Raw genomic sequence first — 26,167 nt, 5'->3', positions numbered from 1 at the left:
ATGCACAGCAATCTAAAAACCCCTACACGGCTGGGCATAATCAACCCCTTTACAATGCTGTAGATCCACAACCACACAAAAAATAGAGGCTACGCAATCCAAAACAACAGCAGGAGTGTTGGTTCAGGCTTGCATTCCCTTTGAGGGCATGCACAGATCTATTAACTGTGGTGATGGAGAAGGGGGATCTTACTGAGTCATTGATTAATGAGTTAACTTAAAACATCCATATTGTATGTCAGTCCAACATGGGTTGTTTTGTGACAGCCTTCTGTCATATAAAACAGTGGTTTAGGCCATGAACTTTGTTAAAGGCCAGGAGCCACACTCTGGCATGGAAGACTGTGGGTTGAGCAGTCAGCCTCCAGAGGACACCGCAGTTGGTGACTCTCCCAGTTGTCAGTGTCAATATCCGCCACCTACATAATTCTCTTGCAGGTGTCCTTGTAGTAGAGGTGTGGATACCCAGGAGATTATGACCCAATGACTCGTTCATCATTCAGAAAGTGTACAGTAGTCATTCACCCAATGAATGTGGCTGGGCCAGTGCCGACCTTGTTGGTTTCGCAAAGAATGTAAGCTGATAGAAGTAGCACACTCCAGGACCTCTGAGTTGGTGACCTGAACCTGCCAAGAGATGTCGAGAATACATCTGAGCCAGTGAAGCTGGAAACTGTTCAGTCTTCTCTCCTGTCTACAATACGTTGTACAGGTCTCAGCACTGTAGAGAAATGTGCTGAAGATGCCAGGTTGGTGGGCTTGCAGTTTGATGTTCTCAGTCAGTTTGCTGTTGTTCCACACTCCCTTACTCAGCTTGGACAGCCAGCGGGCAAAAGCTGCAGCTGTTGTGTTGATTTCCGCATCAAGTAACAGATTGCTGCTTGTGGAGCCCAGATATGTGATACTATCAACAATCTCCCATGCCACATAATCAATGCTGATAGATGGCGGTGCAACACCATCTTGGGGCATGATATTTGCTGTCTTGATGTTCAAATCGAACTATTTCCAGGTGTGAGATAGTCAGTCCATTTGCTGCTGAAGGTGTTCCCTGATATGGTATATTAGTGTGGCATCATCAGTGTGACCGATAAGGACTTGGATCTCAGGTGAGCAAGACTGAAAGCTTTCCATCAATTCTGGTATGTAAGCAGCGACTTGCTGTAGATGAGCTGAAGACGTGACAGCAGCAAAGAGAAGAACAGCATGTCAGCCCCTTAATGCAAGCCTGTTCAACCCCACTGTGATCTCATAGGATTTTGACGTCGTCCTGTCATAGCTGACTTTACCCATGTTGTCACAGAGGCGATAAGATTGAGCAGTTGCTCTGGTGGCAGCCAGTTTTCTCCAGCTTAAATAGACCACTTCACATGGTCGAAAGTCTTGCTGAGATAGTGAAAGCAATATATCGTGGTCTTTGTTCGTGGCATTTCTCTTGCAGTTGTTGGACGATCACGTCAATTGTAGATTTTCTGATTCTAAAACCAAAGCACTCGGATCTGGGATAGTGCATTCAGCCAGAACCTGTAGTCTGACAAGGGCAGCACGTGTAAATACACGATGCTTAACAAGGAGATGCCTCGATAGTTATTGCAATCACTGCGATCGCCCTTATTCTTGTATGGCGGGACATCTGCTCATCTTACTGAGTCAGTGATCAATGAATTATCTTCAAACATCCATGTTTGATGTCAGCCCAATATGGGGTTCGTTGAAGTTGTGTAACCTGTGTGTTCAATTGCTGGGAAAGGGAATTGAAGCCGTGATTAAAACAGGGCTCTATTTCAATCTGCCTTTACAGGATGTTGATTCTGACCAGAAGGCATGTCGATGACTTTCACTTGCTAACATCTATGTGATCGTGGTTTGATCTAATAATATGCAAACGGTTAACATGACAAACATGAGTTTACAATCTAGCTTGTAATGCTGTAGAGAAGCTTCATAGAATATTGTAGTCAGTGTTATGGATGGCAACAGTGCCTATGAGATGATCAAAAGTGCTTACATATGTGTTTTTTTGTCTATTGATTTGTAAAAGGCTGAATCACATAGTTGCTGTCTGAAATCTGATAAGTGAGCTTGGATATGATCGTATACAAGTCCCATCCCCCCCACTCATGGCATTGGCTGCCTTGTTCCTGGAATATCCAACACATATGTTATCTGAGGCTTGTGTTTTGATGTACCTGATGATTTAATCTTAAATTGAGGATTCTCAATAACAATACTTTTTTTTGATTATGGTGAATTTTATTTTGACTATTGAAACAAATGAGTCTTCCTGAGAAGGTTCCTGTGGAACGAGATAACAGTTTTGTTCTAACATTAACTACACTTTGCGACTGAGTTGTTTGCAATGATGCTCTGTTTTTAAATGAAAATGTTGGAACTGTCCTACATGTGGTGTAAGAGTTGGATTGTCCCAGAAAGCAATCTCTGATTTGTTTCACTGTGCTGTGTTTAGACAAGGAAGATGCATGTCCCACACCAGAGAGCTGGGACGTGGACCAGGGACTACTAACCAAACTCAAGGAGCAATACAAAAAGGAGCGAAAGGGGAAAAAGGGGGTGAAGAGTAAGTGCGTATAAAATCTGGTATACTTTTCGTAAACCCTCTTTTACCACTCTTTCAAAAAAAAGTATCCAGATACTCTTCCTGTTCCTTTTAAAATCATCTGCTCACTCTCAGCTACTCTTGATCTTCCTTGGTTTCACTTTTTTTTGGAAGTTGCTACTCAAAACTTCTTTTTTTTCAGTATTAGCCTGCTGTTTTACTTTGCAATTTTTATTTCTTCCTTTTAATGGATAAGATGGAAACGATTTCAAGTCATAGATTTTGGGTTTGTGTACTGAAGGGCAGTCAAACGTCAGAACAGATGAAAGGTAAGCAAAGGAACAAAAAATGGAAAATTATTTGGTCAGTTATTAACATGGTTGGAGGTTATTCCAATTTCAACTGGGATGGGTGACTGATTGGGAGGGGAAACTTTTCTAATGGAGTACAAGTTTCAATATTGTGACTGGAGCTATATCTTTAAAATATTACTATTTAATGCGACTATTTATTACATATATTCTACAAAAATATCAGCACTCTATTCAAAATTGTAGAGAACAGAATTCATCTTGGTAATGACTTGATCCAAGGTACCCAAACCCATGAGTGCTTTGACTCATCCAGTTTGTGGGATAGAAAGACACTTCTGGAACTCAAAAGGATGAAGCTCTGGATCTGTGCTTGGTCCCTTCTCGTTGCAGGTTTAAACCATCGATGACAAAGCCCTGAACTAATGGTATCAAATCTGAAAAGGATGCTGAAGTGGATGGAAAAGTTCTGTCTAAGCAGTCAAGGGAATGCAGAATGAATTTATTCCATCTTTGTGCTGTGCTCTGATATTTTAGTCCTGGTTCCAGTAGTATTAATAGAAGAAATTTGTTCGATTTCCACTTAGCACTGAGCGGAAGGCACCTTAACATACATGTGAAAACCAAACCAAAAAAGATGCTGCGTTGGGCAGGATAGTGATAATGCCCTTCACTTCATAATACTTTAATCAATAGCCCTTCATAATCCGTCTCATCATGAAACCTACCCTAGAGGTCGGTTTATTTTGTTTTAGGGCAGTTTAAAAGTAGGGTTACTCACATTGGGTAGTCAGTCATGTTTTTCGCTGTCCACTCTTCTGCTTGTCAGATGGCAAAACTTCCATCAATGCGTGTCAATTCAATATCTGAAATTTATCAGAAAAATTTATCTTTATTCAATTTCTACATTTCTGCAAAATATAGACTAGTGTTGACAAGCAATTATCCAGGCCTGGCTAACAAAGGAGGTAACACTTTCCATGTTAATGTCAATTAATGGGTCATCCTGTGGTCAAAACATTATATACATGATCAAAATCCAACTTAGATGCTTGAACATGGAGTATCATTCATACAGTGCAAATAGGCATGATCATACATTTAGCCTTAAATATCTTCAAAAGGGAGCACGGATATGGATCAAATACACAATTGCAGTGCAGTAGTCATTAAGAAAGCAAGGAAGTTTATTGGTTTTCTATACGTGCTTTGCATGTTGTGTGTCCATCAAAATTTAATATACCTCAACAGCGTACGGGAGCTTTATATGTACACTGAGGTAGTGGAAGAGTAACTGATTGCTGTCAATCTCTGGAAGGCTCAGTGTTCCTGTTTCCTACTTTGTTTGATAGAGTATTTATTTGGAGATGGGTAGAAGTGCAAACCAAAAATGAAGGCAGCTATATCTGGGTCAAGATTTGACATAATTGAAATTACAGTTAAAATAGAAAATTTAATAACATTTTCTTTTTTATGCTTATTTTGCTTTGATTCATTTTTCCTCTTGTAATAAAATTGAATCAGTATTTTAAGAAGACAAACTTGGAAATGTGCAGATAAATCATTCTTTTCTTAAGTGATAGAGGGACACAAGATCCAACATTACTTATAGCTCTATTTCTGTTCCTTAACAGGGCCAAACAGATCTAAGTTGCAAGATATGTTGGCTACATTAAGAGATGTGGATGAGCTTCCTCCACTGCAGTCTTCAGTAAACTCACCCCCAAGGCCAGCTACCACACGACTGACTGAGCATGAAGCTGGCAGGACAGAAGAAGGTAGGTGAGAGGAAAGCTGGACATCTTGGGAAAATATTATACACTCATGAATCGGTGTGTTTTTATTTACAGCATACTCACTTATTTTGAATTTAATTTATTTGAATTAAAACTTTTGGTGATCCAGGTAAACACTTAAATACTGTTCTTTCTAGTTGATGCATTGACCTTTTCCCCGGGAGCAGGAAAACCCTTTATCATGGGTACAAATGAAGCACTGGAGAATGCGTTGGGCCTTGGAGAACTGGCAGGCCTCACAGTCGCTAATGAAGCAGACCCTCTAAATTATGACGTAAGTTAGAATTTCCATCAGTTTATCAAACCTGTTTTGTAAGTGTCATTAATAAAATTCTAGTACAGCCAAGAACTGCTGGGGGTGTAACTTTATGACCAGCCAATATGAGATTGACCAAGGGTGATTATCTTCAAGGAAGCATCAAAAAAAACACTTGGCTTCTTCTTAATGGTGTTTCATGATGGTGCAAATTATAGGCAAGCATCTATTCCTTACCACTCTGGCATTGCATCCTGTTCCCTACAGCAAGAGGCATTTAAAATTCTCAACCTGTATAATTGAACATCAGAATTTCTGGCTTGGCTAAATTGGTAACATTCATTTGGGTTCAAGCCCTACTCCAGAACTTAGAACATCATTACAACACTGAGTGTGTTCTCTCTTGATGAGGGTACCATTCTTTGGATCAGACTTCCACTGAGGTCTACCTATTCTTTGAATGTTAAATATTCTATTGCTCTAGGCAAAGAACAGCAGGGTGCTGTCCCAGGCGTACTGGCCAACATTGCTCCCTCAATCACCAATACAAACATGCCAACTGACCATTTACTTGCTGTTTTGGAGACCTTTCTTGGTGGAATGGACTGCTGTTTGCCTGTAAAACAATGATAACTGCACTTTGCTCAAGTAATTAGCTGGATGTGAAATGCTATGGGATATCCTGAGGACAAAGTGAGGTGCTATAAATATAAGTTCTTAGTTTCTAACAAGGACCGGTTTGAATAGATGTGTTTATCTAGGATGTTAGTGGGAAATTCTGCCAGGGAAAGGAATGTGGATGACAGGTTATGAAGGAGGATGTGAGATTCCAGTTAATTAGCAGATTCTGCATTTTACAACTAAACATATATAAGGGGCAGCAAGGGAACTGCCAACTAAGGAGCCATATTTACCTGCAACAACCAATAATTAGTTTAATGAAACCATGCCAGCTATCTCTCTGTGCATGATGTTTCAGCTACGTGCAGGCCCCTTGCTGGTAGGCTGCAGCTTATACATGATCATCACTGAGTTCTTGCCAGTTTTTTCACAGAATCCCTACAGTGCAGATGGATGCCATTCGGCCCATCAAGTCTGTACTGACCACAATCCCACCTAGGCCCTATTCCCGTAACCCTCATTTACCCTGCTAATCCCCCTGACGCTAGGGTCAATTTAGCATGGCCAATCAACCTAACCCGCACATCTTTGGAGTGTGGAAGGAAACCGGAGCACCCGGAGGAAACCCACGCCAACACAGGAGAATGTGTAAACTCCACAAAGACAGTGACCTGAGGCCGGAATTGAATCCAGTTACCTGATGCTGTGAGGCAGCTGTGCTAACCACTGTGCCGTCCCAACACTCACCAAACAGGGGGTTGGAAATTAAACCAATTTGGAGCAGGCTGGGAATGAATGGATTTCATAGGACAAAAATATTAGAAATTATAAAGTTCTAGCCTTTGGATGGGACATTAAAACATAGCACCCATCTGCTGCTCGGGTGAATAGTAAACATTTTGTGGCACGATTTGGTGAACATTGTTCTTCCATATTATGCAAACATTCATTCTACAATCAGAAGTCAGAAAGCAAAAAAAACTCATCATTTATGAAAGTACTGTTTGTGGGATCCTGCTGTGTGTACACTGGCTGCTGCATTTTCCTACATCAGCAGTGACTGTACTTCGAAAGTAATTTTTGTGAAGCATTTTGAAATATTTCAGAGGCTTAGAATTTACAGAGTCACATACACAGAAGAAGGCCATTCAAAGTAAGGTTTATTTATTAGTTACAAGTAAGGCTTACATGATCTCTGCAATGAAGTGAAAATCCCTTAGTCGCCACACTCTGGCGCCTGTTCGGGTACACTGAGGGAGAATTTAGCATGGTCAATGTACCTAACCAGCACGTTTTTCAGACTGTGGGAGGAAACCGGAGCACCCGGAGGAAACCCACGCAAACTCCATGCAGAGAGCCAAGGTGGGAATTGAACTCGGGTCGCTGGCGCTGTGAAGCAGCTGTGCTAACCACTGTGCCGCCCTCAATCCGTTGTCCACAAGAGGTGGTGGCACAGTGATATAGTCGAAAGGGATGTCGAAAGGAAATGAATAAAAATAAGTTGTTTTTCCAGGGTTGCACACAGCAATACCCTGGAGATTGATCTTCAGTTCCTGAAGACTCCATGTCAATCCTAACCCTCAGCGCATCTGCCAAGTGGTGTCCAACAAGGTGCAGTGCTGATTCATCAGTTAAGGGATGGTGGAAAGTGGTAACCAGCAGGAGGTTTCCTTGACCTGATGCCATGAGATTTCATGGAGTCCAGAGTCAATGTTGAGGACTCCCTGGCCCACTCTCTCCCAATCGTATTCCACTGTGCCACCACCATTTCTTGTGGTCATATCCCAGGGATGGTGATGGAGGAGTCTGGAACATTGGCGTGAGAAAGACTTAGCCTGGCTATCCCTCCCAATTTTGGCAGAAGTCCCCTTGCAATGTCGACTGGGCAGGGTGTGTACCTATATTATTTCCGGTCCATTGATCAATGCCTAGTGATTCATCAGGTTTCATTCTTCTATGACTTTGCTGTGGTGATTTGCTACAACGGATTGGCGTGCTAGGCAGATGCATCTGCCCATTTCAAAGGCCTGCTGTGGGTTTAGAGTTTCACGTAACCCAGACTGGATAAGGGGGGCAGATTTCCTTCATTAAAGGAAGGACACGAGTGAATCGGGTGGGTTTTTAACAGTCTGGTGACTTCATGATATCATTACTGATACTAGCCTTTTAGTTTGGATTTAACACCCCCCCCCCCACACACACACACACACAAGCCATGGTGGGATCCAGAGCATTAGCCCAAGCCTCTGGTTTGCTAGTTCAGTAACATTAACACAAGACTGCCTCTTGCCCTACGCTGTATGCATTGCAAATATTGCATATTTTTATCTTTCATATGTTCTCTGTACTGTATTCAGGTTCTTCCTCTGTATTTTCAGTTTAATGACTGAATTATGACTTGCATAAAGCCTCCCCTTCCAAACAGAATTTTAACGATGTTATTACTCCTGAGTGTTAGTGTTAATTTTAGTGCTTGCGTAATGGTATCTGGTATCATTGTTACATGTTGTAGTTTAGTAATCCTAGATTAGTAACTATTTGTTTTCTCAAAAATTTTGTACAATGAATGCCTGTGTTCACTGCTTCTGAATTAGTGTTGTCTGCTGATTTGTGCAAAATCGTTCAGCTAGCTTACAACAACACAATAGAAATGCAATAAGGCAACTCTAAAATACAGTAATCACTTAGGTGAACGTCGGAAATAGGAGCCAGAGTAGGCTATTCAGCCTGCTCCACCATTCTGTGATAATAGTTGATTTTCTATTTCAATGCCATACTCCTGTGCTCTCCCGGTACCCCTTAACACCTTTAGTGTCTAGAAATCGTGTATCATTTTTAAAAATACATTCAGTGATTTGACCTCAACAGCCTTATGTGGTAGACAGAATTCCACAAGTTCACCCTCTGAGTGAAGAAATTACTCCTGATTTCAGTCCTAAATGGCTTATCCTGTACCCTGAGATTGTGACTCCTTGTTTTCCTCTCTCTCCTCCTCCCCCCCCCCCCCCCCCCCCGCCCCCCCGCCCCACCAGCCAAAGGAAACATCTCTAGCCAATCTGTCCAGCCATGTCAGAATTTTATATGTTTCAGTGGGGAGGGAGTTCACACAGAGGCAGATGATTGTTGTATGAGGAGAGATTGGGTCGATGAGATCCCCACTCATTCATCTAAACTCCAGTGAATACAAGCTGAGTCAACCCAATCTCTCCGCCTCAGATAATCATCCACGTCTTATGTAAACTCTCTCCTTCAATCTTCATCAGAAACTGATCATTTACCTCATACAACAAAAAAATGTTATTAAGAGGAATCTTGATAAAGCAGGGAGAAAATGTTTCCAGTGACAGGGAGAATGGTAATCAGTGGACAAGGATTTAAAGACAATTAACAAAAAAAACATGGTTGGAAATAATGTTTATTCAGCAAGTTATGATGATCTGGAATGCACTGCCTGAAAAGTTGGTGAAAGCAGACTAAGTAATAGCTGCCTATAGGAAATTGGATATAAAGTTGAAAAGGAGAAATTGCAGGGCTGTGAGGCAGGAACAAGGGATTAAAACTAATTGGATAGCTCTTTCAAAAAGCTGGCACGCTAGACTGAATACTCCTGTATTATTCTATTGCATCTTTAAAAAAAAAATGATGAAAATGAAAATCCCAATTAATCCAATGTTTGGGAGCTTGTTTGTATTTCTCTAACTACTTTCTGAAATGTTTTTGGGGTTTTACAGATTACTAATAATAAAGATGCATTAAGAAAGACTTGGAATCCTAAATTCACATTACGGAGCCATTTTGATGGAATAAGAGGCCTTGCTTTTCATCCAGTTGAACCTGTTTTGGTAACTGCCTCAGAAGATCACACTGTGAAGTTATGGAATTTACAAAAGACTGCTCCAGCAAAAAAGTATGATGATGAACACAATACATTCTTAATATTTTTTGATGTACAAAGTGTTTAAGTCACTGGATGAATTTGAGTTGTTCTGTATTAGTATTTGGACTATTAGTAATCCATTTCTTCCATCATTCTAAGATCATCAAAACAAATATCATATTAGAATTGTTGCCATTAATAAATTAAGTCAGAGTACAGAAGGACAACCAATTCTCATAGATTGGACTCTGGAAAATATTGGAATCCTCTAGTCTTTTGACATCATTGTAAGATGGCTCATCTGTTGACATAGTGGCTATGCTGATATATTTTAGCAAGTCCAAAAAGTAGCAAGAATGTGCCCTTGTATAATACTTTTACTCTGAGGTGCTTCATAGTAAAAATATTATACAAGGGCAGGATGGGAAGGTTAGAAAATCAAGGCACCCCGTAGGAGTTATGGGAGATAACAATTATGGTCAAAGAGAGAGGTCTTCAGGGTTGAGGTGCAGGCTGAGGAGTTGAGGGAGTACAATTCCAGGGTGTGTGGGTTTGATGGTGAATTGGTGCGTCACCAGTAGTAGACTGAAGAATTGGAATCAGAGGGTGAGAGCTGGGGCATGGTGCTTGAAGAGAATAGTGTGAAAATATGTCATTTAAGGATTGTGTGAGAAATCTGTTTGTTAAAGTCGAGGAGCTAGTGGAGACCATTGAGGACAAGATTGATGGGTAAATGCAACTTGGACAGGAAAGGATGGGACAGCTCCTTCCTTAACATTATAGTTCCATTTCAAATACTACATGAAATTCTTTGTACTTGTTGCTCTACTCAAAGCAAAGCTTTTCGGAATCTTTCCTTGGATGGATCCTTGATCACAACCCAAAGTATTAACTAGCCATTTCTCTCTTCAGATGTTGACAAGTCTGTTTCAGATTTAGAGAGCTATTTTTGATTTTATTTCAAATTTGAAATGAGCTGTTTCTATCTCTAGAATGCCAAGATGATGTCTTCCCTCACTGTTGCAATTCAATGTTTTAATTTGATCTAAAACTGCTTTCGTATGCCATATACACTGTGTCATCTACCTTTACATGGATGATTTTCAGAATAGAATGGCTTTTACACGTTGTTTTCAGAATTAGATCTTCAGTCCAGATTTAAGAAATCCTGACACTTGAGGCAGAAAATGACATTGGACTTGCATAACTGGGCATTGAGCTGTTCTGTGTTGAATCCCTCCACAGCTGATTTTAGTGCAAGGCGGTGGAACTTTCTTTAATTGAGAAACTACAGTAAGGGGCTTGGGAATTGTGCAGAAAATAATCAAGATGGAAAAGAATAAAAGCTGAAGTCAAGCAGAATGTGAAGGAGGACAGAGTGTGAGATGAGTTGATTTGTAATTGGTATTTTTCAAGATGTGGAGGACTGAGTGCTGGATGTATTGAAGATTCTGCAGGTTGAAGCTGGGCAGGTTAGTGGGGCGAATGCTGGAGGAGTTGTGGCTAATGGACAGGTTGGGATGGAGGTGATGTGTTTTGCTTTGTGTGCACAGTTTTTACGCAGTCGCTTGTCCTTTAATTGCTTGCAAAGTATTACTCCGGTAAATTGATTAGCTGCAGTCGTGTCTCTTGCAATTTTATATAGTTTATTCTGCAAAACTGGAAATAAACTCTGCTTGAGGTCAATGTTTTTAAAAGCCAGAAAATTGTACAAGGGGTGAAAGATTGAGATCCTTGAAAATCCGAGGAAATGGTGATTTCAACACTCGGGAGAAAGAAGACGGCGTATGGGAGAATATTTGGAGCTTGAAAGCAACAAGAAGAAATTATGGTTTCCGTTATATGAATATTATTGGCCTGATTCATTAGGCAGGAAAAGATGAACATGTTGCAGAAAGTCAAACTATAACTTGCAGTTAAGACTTGTACATTTTATTCCAATAAAGGTGCACCTCAAGCTCAGGATGCATCGGCAAAGTTAACAGTTGTTTTTATTCCACAGGAGTACCTCATTGGATGTAGAACCGATATATACGTTCAGGGCTCACAGGTAGGCCTGAGTAATCTGTTCCATATAGTATTCAATACTCTGCTCAAATTATATAGTGAATGAGAGAGATTTACGTTTGTTTCCCTTGTGTTGGATAGAGGCCCAGTGCTGTGTGTTGTGATGAGCACCAGTGGAGAACAGTGTTTCAGTGGCGGTTCTGACGGGTTAATCCAGTGCTGGAATGCTCCCAATCCTAACATTGATCCCTATGATTCATATGGTGCGTATGGCTACATTGTCAGCTGTTATATTAGTATATTGTAATTCCTGAGGCTTGCATACAGAATTACTTGTATTCTGGTTATAGGAATGGCAGGAATAAGCCATTCAGCTCCTTAGGTTCTACCATTCAGCGAGATCATGGATAATCTGTGTCCTAACTCCATCCGCCTGCCTTGGTTCCATATCCCTTGATACCTTCGGTTAGCAAAAGTCACGGAATCTCTGATTTAAAATTGAGTGAGCTTCCACTGCTTTTTGTGGGAGAGTGTTCCAAACTACTTCCACCCTCTGCATGAAGAAATATTTTCTAACTTACCTCCTGAATAGCCTCGCTCTGATTTTAAGGTTGTCGCTTTGATCTAGACAGTCCCCACTGTGTCGATTCCTTTCAAAATTTAAAAATGAATCAAATTGCCCCTTAATCTAGGGAATGCAGGTTTTATGCAGTTCTCTCCCTTGAAACATTGGTAACACACTGCTGCATTCCTTTCTAAGGTGGGTACATCCTTTCTAAGGTACAGTACTCCAGGTCTGACCAGGGCTTTGTATAAATATAGCAAAATTTCCATCGCTTTATATTCTAGCCCTATTGATATAAAGCTAACTTTCCATTGCCTTTCTGATTGCTTTACTTGGGTCCATCCTCTTTTGCTTCAGAATGGATGACTCACTTGCCTGCAGTGGAATCCATCTACCACAGTTTTGCACACTTAATGTAATTTAATAATGTGTCTCTAATTTTAAGCTCCTATTTACATTACTTACCTGCCAGTGGTCATTGTGTGATTGACAAACTTGGACCTATGACTCTCTCGTGTTCTCTATATCGTTAATAAACGTAGTGAGTAGATAAAGGCCCTAGTATAGATTCTTGAGAGACATCACTTCCATTTCAAGTACATACCTATTTAGTTGCTTGGTAATACAAAACTTGAATATTGCTGGAAAGAGCGACATGTTAGAGTCATAGAGGTTTACAGCATGGAAACAGGCCCTTCGGCCCAACTTGTCCATGCCGTCTTTTTTGTAAAACCCCTAAGCTAATCCCAATTGCCCGCATTTGGCCCAGATCCCTCTATACCCATCGTACCCATGTAACTATCTAAATGCTTTTTAAAAGATAAAATTGTACCCGCCTCTACTACTGCCTCTGGCAGCTTGTTCCAGACACTCACCACCCTATGTGTGAAAAAATTGCCCCTCTGGACACTTTTGTATCTCTCCCCTCTCACCTTAAACCTATGCTCTCTAGTTTTAGACTCCCCTACCATTGGGAAAAGATTTTGACTATCTACCATGCGCCGAAGCTTTTCATCTTGCACTCAGAACAAATATAGGAATGCCAAATTTCAAGCAATCTCAATTTATACTATGGGATTCTCTCCAATGATGCCTTCCCTTATCAATGTCCCCTCCCATTATTGCCACTAAAACACAATTAAATGGCCATTAGTTTCATTTCAGACCTTGCTGTGTGCAGCTGTCTGCCAAGTTTACTGCACAACAACAGTAGCCACACTTGAAAAATAATTTATTGGACGTGAATTTTCTCAAGAGATCCTGAATGGTGTGAAAAGTCATGAAAGAAATGTAAAGATTTTTTTCTTTGAATAAGTTTATTTATTATTGTCGCAAGTAGGCTTACATTAACACTGCAATGAAGTTACTGTGAAAATCCCCTAGTCGCCACACTCCGGTGCCTGTTCGGGTACACTGAGGGAGAATTTAGCACGGCCAATGCACCTAACCAGCACGTCTTTCAGACTGTGGGAGGAAACCGGAGCATCCGGAGGAAACCCACGCAGACACAGAATGTGCAGATTCCACACACGCAGTGACCCAAACCAGGAATCAAACCCAGGTCCCTGGCGCTGTGAGGCAGCAGTGCTAAACACTGAGATGCCAGAATAGCTGGATTTTATCATTCTTTCATAGCCTGCTGTTGCTTCCCACCTTTGCAATACGACGACATAATTTCGGGTTTAAGGTGTGTAGTTTTGTCACAAAAAGCCTCTCAAAAAGTGATCTTTTTTCTTTTAATCGTCCTTCATGTAACGACTTAGCCTGCTGTATCCAGACTTTTGTTTGTGTATACTTATTATGTTATCAGATGTCAGGAAATCTCTTGAACAATGTGGCAAGAATGACAGTTTTCAGAGGAGGGTACAAGGGGAAAAGCATTGAGACAAAGCTTGATGGTGAGTTTGTTCTGGTCCATTCTAAGAAGCTGTTTGTTTGCAGATCCCTCAGTGCTTCGAGGTGCTTTGGAAGGCCACAGTGACGCAGTTTGGGGTTTGGTGTACAGTGCAACACATCAACGTTTACTGTCCTGTTCAGCTGATGGTACTCTGCGGCTGTGGAATGCCGCTGAAATTGCACCTTCGCTTTGCATATTTAACGAGAACCGAGGTAGGGGCTGAATTTGCCTCCAGGATCCATCATTAACTTGTACTCAGCTGATTGGCCTCTTGTGGTGCTGAGTTGAGAGCAAGGCCCTTTGGGTTGGGGGTGGTGATGTGGGGATATGTCGACGAGGATACACAGATGTAACTTGGTTTGTATTTTGAAGTCATGCATCCTTATGTTTCCATGATAATTTCCTGTTCCCATATTTCTAGAAAGAACCCAAAATGGTACAGAATGTAATTACACCAGGACAAGTTTTAGTTGATTAATGATGTGGCTGTAGAAGTTGTAAAATGGGCAATGTTGACCAGAAGTGCATTCAGGCATTAGTTTTATGCGTTAAATATCAGTAGTTACCAAAATCAGTTGTATTCCGGTTAACTCATAGGGCACAATGATCAAGTAATAATTTTGTTCTATTCTCAGGTGTTTCTACCTGAAGGTATTAAAATCAAGAGCATTCTGCGGCTTTGAATTCAATCTGAGCTAAAGGAAAATTATCATTGTTCATGATTAATGTGGATGGTTTTGTGTTGCATATACGAGAAAATTTGAGTCTGAACTCCAGATGGGGAATGTCTTTCCCTTCCCCTACCCCAGAATTGTATCTGACCTCCATTACCCATGAAATTTCATCCACTGTGTCTCATTAGAGTTACTTGTATTAAAGATTTTACCGGATATAACTGCAGGTTGATATGTGCAGCATGAAAGCTGCTGCTAATTTTTGTGTAACATAAGTGGTTTTGTTTTCCTCCTGCAGAATCTGGAATCCCTACCTCTGTTGACATAGTCTGCAGTGATCCTTCTCATTTAGTGTCATCGTTTCTGAATGGGCAGACGAGCATATTTGACATGGAGACGTGTCAGCGATTCCTCACCTTTGAGTCCAATATTGATGGTATGGTCCCTGGAATAAGAGACTCCTGGTTATCAGATAAAGCAAGACCAGCAGCACTATAGGCTGTATTGTGAAGGGGGGATTATCGACAGTAATTTCTGACAGCTACTTTTGGGGATCCGTCTTTCTTGAGTTTTTAACTAATTTGAATGATCAGCTAAATTACACTAGCGATGTGACTTTCTCCCACCTGATGCCCTCCCAGGATGAAACTAAACTATATAGTTAACAAATAATTGGCAATCTTTGAGTGAAAATGTAATCTGAAAAAAGGACTAGCTAATTACATTTACTGGTCATCTCTGCCTTTGACAGCAAACAGTTAATGTTTTTCCTGCGCTTAAATGGATTAAAGCTTTCAGTAAGTGATTAAAATTTTGGTTTCTGGGGAGCACAGAAGGTTAGACACTGGCCTTTAGTCTCTGGATACCAATCTATCTCAGACCAGAAATGTGCTTGGTCAGGTCTCAATCCAGCTGTTAGTAGACATACAACCACAGTGCATCTCTAATATGCTGTGGGCTATCATAGGAATAGGCCATTCAGTCTAACCAGTCCATGTTGATAAAAACAAAATATCATAGTTTATGGAGATTGGAAATAAAAACTAAGTGCTGGAAAAACTCAGCGGGTCTGGTAGCATCTGTGAAGTACTCTTCTTCAGAGCTGAACTACCATCCAAGAACCATGATAGGGTTCCCCTCGCCATTCCTGACCTGGCAGCATGCCATTTCAATTCACCACCTTGCTGTGGCTCACATTTCTATCCTCCGCCTGTTGCAATGTTTCAGTGAAGCTCAACACAAGCTTGAGAAACCGCACGTCATCTTCCAATTGGCCACTTTACAACCTTCTGGACTCAACATCTATTTCAACAATTTCAGACCATGAACTCTGTCCTCCATTTTGTATTTTTCCCCCTGTGCCAGTCTATCTGTTATGTTTTGTTTTCAGACAATGCTGATCTTTATTCTGCTATAAGCGCCTTCTGTGGACCAATGCTTTTTTCCTTTACTGCTACCATTCCCACTGTCTTTGCCTTTTGCTCCATGACATCTTTGTAGCTTAACCTCCTCTGCCCTCTAACCTATCTCTGACCTTCCCTTTTGTTCCACCTGACCATCCTTCCTCTTTTAACAGCATATAATCCATCATATTTCTCTCTCTCTCCAGTTCTGATTGAGTCATATTGGACTTGAAACGTTAACCGTTTCTCGCTCCACAGATACTACCAGACCTGCTGAGTTTTCCCAGCACTTTTGTTTTATTTCAGTCCATGTTGATGTTTCTCCTCCATATGAGCAAATAACCCTAAGCAATTTGTCCAGCCTTTTCTTTCATCCACCTATCCAATGCGGTATTGCATGTTGACATAGTTTCTGTCTCAGTTCAAAGTGAATTTTATAGCCTCAATTCTTTCTGGTTAAAGTTCTACCTGTTCTCGATTGTAAATCTTGTATGTTTAATCTTGTGTCAATGACCCTCATTCTAGACCTTGCAATGACAGGAAACAAGTCTGCAAGGCCACTGCAGTATATTCAAATTGCATTTCCATTCTACATCTTGCCAATTACTCAGTTAACAATTAGAGTTTAGTTTCTCATATTAAGCTGGGATAAGGTGGGGAGGAAATAAGTTTAATTTAAATGGAAATTAAGATTAGCCAAAAACTCTCAAGTTTCCATCTATCCTTTCTCAGCCATTGATAGTTTCCAGCATGTCTATCCTATCCCCTTGTAATCTTCAACCTGTACAAAAATGCCTGCATGCCGTTGCAGTAAGAGCCATTCTGACACAATGTTGGGGAAGTTACCTCCAAGTGCTTGGTGCTGACACCAGATCCTAAAATTGGAAACATTCCGTGCTCCAGTGCTAATCCCAAATCTAGCTAAGAAATTTGAAAGGCAAAAGTACATAGTTAGGGTGTGTAGATCAGGTTAGACAGATTTTGGCTGCCTGCTGGGAAGTGAATGTGGAGAGTTGGAGGAGGCTAGCTTGGACTGGATGTTTTACCCCGTGTTTAAAAGCCCACTGGCACTCATTTTTAGCTCATACAGCACGAAAAGCTAGAAAAACTTCTCCAATGTTAGTCTCAGTCCTTTAGAAGCAAAAAAAAAAGACCTTGCATCCAACCTACCCTTTGAATTAGGTCCTTTTTCTCTTGCAACTTCTGTCCCTGGCAAGGCAGCTCATTTCATAGTGAGCTCCAGTAGTACTAGGCTATCATATATGATGTCCTCAGTTACCTAATGTTTTGAGTCAGTTCGTTGGACAGCTGGTTAGTGATGCAGAGTGATGCCAACAGCATGGGTTCAATTCCCATACCAACTGAGGTTATTCATGAAGGCCCTGCCTTCTCACCCTTGCCCCTCAGGTGTGGTGACCCTCAGGTTAAATCACCACCTGTCACCTCTCCCCCCTCAAAGGGGAGAGCAGCCTATGGTCATCTGGAACAATGGCGACTTTACCGCTTACCTTTATTATGTATGATGCTAAGGATTATTCCAATCACATTCTATTTAAGTGAAAAGTCCGTATGTCTGAAATAATATGAATATTTACATTTTATGACTTAAAAGTTTATTTTAGTAAATTGTGGGTTGAAATAAGAATCTAGGTGCTGGTGTAAATTGTTAATGTATTTCTCCCTTATTTGCCCATACAGCTTCATCTACATGTCAAATTAATAAGGTCATTAGTCATCCTACCCTTCCCGTTACTATCACAGCCCATGAGGACCGACACATAAAATTCTTTGACAATAACACAGGTAGGAAAATATTTATTTCTTCTGTTTGCTGTGACATTGTTTGCTGAGACTTGTGGCTTTGAATTGTCCAGACTTTCCCCCCATATAAAGCATTCTGTTAACAGCAGAATTTTCAATCACTGCCACCACCTTCATCGCCTCCCATTTTGTTTTTTCAAAACTTATATTGTGTACATCCCCTTCAGTGCTCTACATTTATGTGGTATGTCATTGATCCGGTTAGTATTAATAATAATTAATAATCTGCCATAAGATTCAATGTATCGAGAAATAAAGCTTTCAGTCATGACCTTTACGAAGAAAGCTCTCCTGATAAACCAGTCAGGTTAATGCCGAAGATTCAGATGTATGAGTAATCTCAATGCAATCCCTTGCTTTTAGTGATTTGTTCTTCTCGTGTGGTCTGGCTCCCATCTAAGAGAATAAGTGGAGTTCTTTTCATGGCACTTGGAATCAAAAGCATAAAACTAGGAAGGGGGTCCAAGGCCAGAAAATAACTGCACTTGGCAATTGTCTCTGCCTTCATGCCCACCAGCATTTGCTACTTAACCCAGTATTGATGTGATGTTTGCCGATGGACAACATTTTTCAAAAAATTCAGACCTTGTCCTTGCCTGGACAAGGGAAATGTGTATGAAGGCGTTCAGACATAACTGGCATTGAAAATAATGTCTCCGGACCACCAGAGAATTCTCTCAGCAGTTTTTGATCCTAATCTAGAAGTTTCCATTTCTTGGGTGAGAGAGAAGGTCAGTAGATGTTAGTTTTCTGCATCTTGTCTCCACGTAGATGGGAGACTGCAGATTTACCCTGATGTGAGGAGATTAAATTTCATTTCCAATTAAATGTTGACATTGGGACTATTACTGCTTGCTTCAGTTGGTGCTTCTTAGCTGTTTTAACAGACCGAGTATGTAAACTTGAACTGGGAGCAAGCACAACAAACATCTGAGGCTGAAGATTAAGGCCATGAACCTATATTTCAAGATTCTTGTGTTTGTCCTGCAGTTCACCCCACTGCATCAATCGTGTTTCAACTGTAGCATAACATTGCTTGATATTGCGTGCTAAGGTCAATTAAGAAACATACTTTGAATTTATTCAAAGCGTACGAAATTATGCCAAGAATGTTGGAGTGCTTTAAAGATGAGTTTAAAGGAACATAGTGGGGAAGCTAAATAAGCTAAGAGCACAGAACCTGAATAGGAGATCAAGAGAAACCAAAAGGTTAAGTGGAGTTGTTTTTGAAACTTTTCTAAATGAATGTTTGGCAACATTTTTTCATTGTGCTATTTGTGTACAATATTATTGTGAGCGTAAAAAGACTCATCTATTCTCCAACGCTGACCCTAAATCAGCCTCCTTACAATGTTAGGTAATGCGACCCCCCCCTTTAGAAAATATTAAGACTCAAACATAAAGACCAGGAGTTAGCATTTGATATTGAGTATTAAATTGTTTTTTAGACTTTACTCTGCCATTTCTCTGTTTTTCCCTTGCACTATTCTTGTAAGTGAATCTTTGCCCCTTATGAAAACAAAATGAAATCAATTCAACAAATTTCACTTCCCGAGGATTTAAATGTCTCCTTCCTCCTGTACAAAAGTATTGAAAACATCGACTACATTTTCAACTTGCTTATTAATATTAAACTTGAACCAGCATCCATAACACAACATTATACAGAAAGATTCACTTAACCACCTCTAGTTATTTGTCTCTATCTTGAACCTAGATAACCTGGTGAAGGTCATCCTGTTTTTCAGAATCAGAAATATCTGACCACTAAGTCAACTGTGAAATGTACTTCAGAGCCCTACTCCTTCCAAACCTGTCCCCAATCAAACAGTTGCCCACAAGTTCAATAAACTGTTAACAATGCAAATAATTGATCTGTGCAGTTAGTTATCACAATGTAGTCTTTGGTGAGATCAGGAAATGACTTTACATTTGAGAACATGACTATATCAAGGCCAATTACTGTCCTGTTGGCCATATGCATTTTCCTCATAATTCATCTTTTGGGGACCACAGTTTCTGCATCACCTAAGGATACTAAAGCTGCAGTGTTATGAAGTTGCGAATGCTATCACATCCAGGGACAGAAGTTTAAAATGATCAGTAACAGCTGTCCTAAACATATAAAAATAAATTATCATTTATATTCTGATGGCACTCCTATTTGCCACAGAATAGTGAGAGGAAAATGAAAGTTAGTTGTGAAGACCGGTGGGATCAAAATCAATCATTTTTAAACTAATCTCTGCTAGTTGGTAAACCAAATGAACAGTGATTGGGTTCCTGTTTCAAGTTTCTGAATGTGCAGAGTTGGTGACAGATTGTACTAACAGTCAGGAAAATGTTCCAATGAGCAGTACTATTCTGTTAAAGTCAAAGCAACAATCGTAGTTATTGAGACAGGTAATATGTATTGATGACAAGGAATTTAATTAAGTTAATGGGAGACAGTTTACGTTTCCACAGTATCTAATGATTTAACGTAATTGACAAAAGAAGCAAAAGCGATATAAGAAAAAGCATTTTGACACGGCGAGTGGTTAGGGTTGGAATGCACTGCCTGTGATGGAGGCAGGTTCAATGGAAACATTTAAAAGGAAATTGGAAAGTTACCGGAAAAGGAAGAAAATGCAGGGTTATGGGGGGATTACACTAAAGGAATTGCTCATTCGGGTGGCTGGTGCAGACATGGTGGGATGAATGGCCTCCTTTGCCATAACAATTCTGTGATCTGATGCATGGCAACACCACCTCAAAGTCACACAGCTTTCCTACTCAGAAATATATCGCTATCATCATCCTGGCTCAAAGCTCTGGAATACCGCGCCTAACAGCATTATGGGTGTATCTGCACTCAAGACTGCAGTCCTTCAAGAAAGTGAGTCACCATCACCACTGAATTGGGGAAGGACAAAAATGCTGACCTTCTCACTGATATCCACATCCCATAAATGACTGGAAAAAAAACTTACACCTGAGTATTTGATAATGAATGCATTACTTTTGATCCTTCCACCCGAAAGGTGAATGAAAGGTAAGTTTTGCAAGGTCTCACAGACAGCAACTAAGTGAACTAGCTTCAGTAGTTTTGGCTACCAGCACACAGGAAAAGATCCTCCTTCCCTGAATAGTGCCACAGAATGTTTTACATAAATCGAAGCAGAATGAATCTTGCTTTGACGTACCATCCAAAAATTAATAGTGCAGAGTTGTTAACTATTTATTGTGCTGAATTATCAGCCTAGGTTATGTTCAAATATACGAATCAAAAAGTATGTAAGGAAATTGACTCTCTGTAGATAGTTACAGCTGAATAGAAAATATATATCCATTATTATATAGACATACACACAAGTTCAATGGGTCAGAAAGCCACCTTCATTGTAGTGCAGCTCTACCATTCCACTAATACGTTTATTGTTTTTATTTCCAGGAAAAGTTCTTCATTCAATGGTAGCCCATTTGGATGCTGTCACAAGTTTAGCTGTAGATCCAAATGGCTTGTATCTGATGTCTGGCAGTAAGTACCCACTTAAAATGCATCAATTCACAATACTTTAGATACCTTAATTATCTGAGTGTGCTCACTTGATATCCCATGTAAACATTGAAGCTCCTGGAATATCTGCCTAATCAAGTTTATTTGGCATGCTTGCTCCAGCTCCTGTCCATGCCAAGGTAGATTTGCATTGAGCCTGTAGTTTCTGAAACGGGAGTGAGGCAAGGATTATTTATGGGGACTTATCCTGTTCCTTTGTGTCGGGTGGCCTTGGATTTTCTGTCCCATATATTCCTGGAAGAATTATGATGCTCCTCTTCTGGAAATGTGATGCACTAGACTAATCATCTTGAACAATAACTAGTGGGATATAGTCATGCTTGTTCTGACTGTGGTACTGCATCAAATGGCTCAAAGGGATAAATACAAAGGACATGGATCTAGTTGTTTCATTTTGGTATCTGGAGGACCTGATGGGTGGCTGTAACTTTTATTCATTCTTTTAATGACTGAGAAGAACAAGTGTATGCTTATCCAAACCATTCCCTTTTGTAAATGTCAGCAGCTTGACATAATAGTAGAGAGCTTCCTTTCGTCCATGTGTGAGCTGAATTGTGGTAGAAAGAAATAATTGTTGCAGGAAGGAGGATAAGTGAGCCTTTTGGCAGATATGTCTTAGTGACAGGTATGCCACATGGCTTGGATATGATATCCAAGACATGGAGATATCTAGCACATAGGAAGCTGTTTATTGTTTCATCCTTCCACTACAGCAAGAGCTATGAGGAAACTCTGCTGCTTGGGACGAGAGCTTCTGTAAAGTGAATACCTGAAAGGTTGATTGGGTAAGAGTTAAAGCTCTGCACTTTTGGCAAGTGGAAGTGCCATTTGATAGATGATCGCATACCTCTAGATGGGTGTGAAAGTTGCCAGGCTAACAACAACTCCGATCTGGTTAAGCAACTATTCATCAAATAGTGACCACCTCTTTGAAGGAGAGATATAAGTTGGATTCTTTCCAGCTGAGTTTGCTTGAAGGTGCTGTATCTATTACTGTGAAACTGATCCTGTCTGACAAACCGGATAATCCTGTACTTCTGATTGGCAATGGCCTGCAGTGCTGCAACACACTTTTAACAATTGCCCAGTCAGCCTGACTCAGTAATGGGAGTTAGAGCAATAGAAGCTGGCAGTCTTCCCTATAGGACACTGCACTGCTGCCTCACAGTGCCAGGGACCCAGGTTCGATTCCCGGTTTGGGTCACTATGTGCAGAGTCTGCACGTTCTCCCTGTGTCTGTGTGGGTTCCCTTTGGGTGCTCCGGTTTCCTCCCACAGTCCAAAGATGTGTGGGTTAGGTTGATTGGCCATGCTAAAAAATTGACCCTAGTGTCAGGGGATAAGCAGGGTAAATATATGGAGTTGCGGGAATAGGGCCTGGGTGGGATTGTTATCAGTGCAGGCCCAACGGGCCGAATGGCCTCCTCCTGCATTGTAATGATTATGATTCTATGATTCAAAAGATGTGCTGGTTAGGTGCATTGGCCATGCTAAATTCACCCTCAGTGTACCCGAACAGGTGCCGGAGTGTGGCAACTTGGGGATTTTCACAGTAACTTCATTGCAGTGTTAATGTAAGCCTACTTGTGACACTAATAAATAAAGTTTAAACGTTATAAACGTTTTATGTGTTCAGGGGATGTGGGCATTGCTGGCTGGGCCAGTATTTGTTGCCCATCCCTAATTGCCTTTGAGTGGTTTGTTCGGCCGTTTCAGAGGGCAGCTGAGAGTCGACCACATTGCTGTGGCTCTGGAGTCACACGTAGGCCAGACCAGGTAAGGATGGCAGATTTCCTTCTCTGAAGGACATGAGACTGTTCAGCAAAGTGACGGATTTCTCTGCATGGCTGACTAAGCAAAACAATCTGACTTTTGATATGTTTCTCAATTACCAATTGTTGGCGTTTCTTTCTTTCCTCTTCCAAAGGTCATGACTCTTCAATCCGCTTGTGGAGCCTTGAGACCAAGACATGTATTCAGGAATTCACTGCACATCGTAAAAAGTTTGATGAGTCCATCCATGATGTGGCATTCCATCCTTCCAAATGTTACATTGCCAGTGCTGGGGCAGACGCACTGGCTAAAGTATTTGTATGACAGTTTTCTGTAGACTACTTCAAACCCTCTCTTATCAATTAGTGTCTATGACACTGCCAGACATAGGGATATCCTTTACTGCCTAGCAATCCTGACACTTGGGTTGCAGAGTCTACAGTTCTGAAACACTTGTATTTTCTGCAAGTTTTTTTTCACCTGGTTTGTTCAGGCTGCTCTGAGTCCAACTGTGCTAATGTCTGAGGGATTTGCTGTTCAGTTCTTCCTTAAGTTAATTCCTGTAATCCTGGGGCTGCCGTGTTTATCCAGGCAGGCCTGGATAAAGTTGGGATGGGGTAGATTTCCTGTTTTTAGAGAAATGAAAATACACCTGGCAACACCTGTATGAAGGGCAACGTCTGTTCTCTTTGCCGGGCAGCTAAGTTGTTTGAGGTAGTGAGGAATGCCAGTAGAGTGGAGTGCCAAGCTGCAGCAGGTGTAGCAACTCCAGGTTAAAGGGAGATATAGAAAGTCCAACATTAGAGTATTTTTGAAGACAAGATGCCAAAATTTGCTAAACAAAAGGAGACCTCTTAAACAATTGTACAATAAAAGCAGAATGTTTACATATGGGATACAATATCTGTAGTCGGTTATTGTTCTAGCTGCCTGACTGTTAGACTTGTGCCAGCAGTGTGATCCGTGAACAGGTTTCTCCTTAAAAGACACTTTTTAAGGTAAATTTGGATCGTAAATAAATTTAATTGCGTAGAGCTACACTTTGTTCAGAATTGTGTATAAATATATGTTCAAGGTATTGTTTAGCACTTACAGAAACACTGACATTTTAAAATACAGTTATATACAGGTATACTTTCTTTTAAAACACAGTAATAGATTTTTGTCTTAAAAAAGGGACTTTAATTCTTTAACAGGTATTTGAATGTCTAGTGCTCTCACAGAACATGCATTTTAATTTCAGATGGCCTGAAGACTACATATTGTAAACACGGCAATGGAATGTTTAATGGTATTATAATGATGGGGCGTTTTTCTTTTGGGTTTTTTTTTGTAATAAACCTTGGCATTAACACTTCCTTGGACTGGTATGTGCACGGTGGGTGAGGGTATGGTAAATGGAGAGCTGCGCTATTTTACTGAGAAATTTTACTGATCCGCTTTTCGAGTGACATGCTTTCAGTAGCATGGGTCAGCTGCAATCAAATACTGCTGGGCACAAGAGCAAGATCATTTTAATGGCAAAGATTTCTTTCTATTGGAGGATAGAATTGGCAAATAATCCAAACTAACCAGATCCTTACTTAAGAAAAAATATTTAACCATTGGACGTATTTGACATTGGTCAACAGTTGCAGCTGTTTGGTTTTTTTTTCAAATCTGGAGTCCCACTTTAAAGTTAGCTTGCTATAATCTCCCATTTCCTGGTCCAGTTGCAAAGTATTTAAGAAGGGAAATAGATTTTGAAATTAATACGTGTGTATGAAGCATCTCAAAATGAGCCGTCTTTAACACCAACAGTGGCTTGTATTTGAAAGGAGGGAGACTAATATAGTGCGAGAGAGAGAGTATTTGATGTGTGTATTGGGCACATTTGCGATGTCTACCTAGATTTTTTTTAAACTGCGATCATGTTTAGGTGGAACTGTATAGCAGAGGCTTCTAAACATCATGATTATTTGAGTCCTACTAAAAGCTAATTTTCTTGTTTAAAAAAAAAAGCTGATTGTTATCCTATGATGTACCCATCTCTTTTCTGAAATGGAGAGTGATAGATTTATTGGTAATAAAAATCCCATCTTTCAGAAAATGATGCATTTGCAGTGTGTAAATTTAGCCAAGGCACCCAATGCATAGATAGTTACCAACAGCGATGCAATGCATCCTGTCACTATTAAACATGGAATTGCAGCAAGACAATTAATTGTCTTCAAAACAATGATGCGACTGTTTAATGTAATGGATTTTTGAGTGTCTTAACTTTTATTGTTAAATGAGCTGTCGTCTCAAGTAAATTTTATTGTACTTTTGGTTGTGTGTGATATGAATAAGATCAAGTGTTCATTCGCTCAAGTTGAAGAGGAGACTTTTCAGCTGGAACCCATGGACTCCTCATTTCTTCGGTGTGACTGATCCCCTTTGATAACTTGGTTCCCTTTCCTTCTATTAGCAATGTGGTCATGAGCTGAACAGTGAAACTGGTTTTTCCTTTTTGTTTCTGGCTGGTCTTTTGAAGGTGTTTCTCCACCCCTTCCTCATGTAGCCTCACACATCCACCCCTCATATTAATGAAATTCACCGGTCAGCTTTTTAATATTCATTTTAGGTGGTGACAGAGGTGCACGATTCCCACTCCCACCTATGTTTAAATGCCCCACTCGGGCTATCTGGGTCCAGTTCTCCAACTGAAGGAAAAGAATTACCTGACTTTCAGAGAGAAGACTCCACTCAGCGGGAATTTTTTTTCATGAGTAAGGTTTGTCAGCCTCTACAATATATTGTCATCCTGTCCATAATAAAGCTATTTTATCATTTGGGCTTGTTAGCTTTGGTTTGTTTGCAACATCACAAAATTAATCTGTTCCAACTGAAGCATTGTGCGTGTGTATGTTTTGCTTGATGCATAAATAATTACCCTTTCCATTTTTTGAATGTGTTCCTCTTAAAGAACTGGACGATACAGAGAGTTCCTCCCAAAGTGATGAGATGGAAGTCTTGATTTGATTTATTATCACATGTATTGGTATACAGTGAAAAGTATTGTTTCTTGCA

The 26,167-nt window shown here is 40.5% G+C and overlaps 1 protein-coding gene across 4 annotated transcripts in view; it reads left to right on the top strand.

Moving 5' to 3' along the window:
- The window catches only part of strn (striatin, calmodulin binding protein), a 95,390-nt gene extending 69,461 nt beyond the window's left edge, over positions 1–25,929 (top strand). The window contains exons 8-18 of one of the 4 annotated variants that reach the window (XM_078213376.1): positions 2,468–2,578; positions 4,503–4,646; positions 4,802–4,938; positions 9,273–9,448; positions 11,421–11,468; positions 11,567–11,688; positions 13,932–14,099; positions 14,860–14,997; positions 17,663–17,767; positions 21,219–21,305; positions 23,271–25,929. In XM_078213376.1, the coding sequence (XP_078069502.1) occupies positions 2,468–2,578; positions 4,503–4,646; positions 4,802–4,938; positions 9,273–9,448; positions 11,421–11,468; positions 11,567–11,688; positions 13,932–14,099; positions 14,860–14,997; positions 17,663–17,767; positions 21,219–21,305; positions 23,271–23,440 (1,406 nt within the window). In that variant the 3' untranslated portion in view covers positions 23,441–25,929. The remainder of the gene's footprint in view (positions 1–2,467; positions 2,579–4,502; positions 4,647–4,801; positions 4,939–9,272; positions 9,449–11,420; positions 11,469–11,566; positions 11,689–13,931; positions 14,100–14,859; positions 14,998–17,662; positions 17,768–21,218; positions 21,306–23,270) is intronic. The other 3 variants (XM_078213377.1, XM_078213378.1, XM_078213380.1) reach the window with 3 other exon arrangements.
- The last annotated feature ends 238 nt before the right edge of the window (positions 25,930–26,167 follow it).

Source organism: Mustelus asterias, chromosome 5 (genome assembly GCF_964213995.1).
Source record: "Mustelus asterias chromosome 5, sMusAst1.hap1.1, whole genome shotgun sequence".
Classification (NCBI taxonomy): domain Eukaryota; kingdom Metazoa; phylum Chordata; class Chondrichthyes; order Carcharhiniformes; family Triakidae; genus Mustelus; species Mustelus asterias.
Note: the sequence above shows the minus strand (reverse complement) of the source record. Positions and strands in the feature narration are given on the sequence as shown.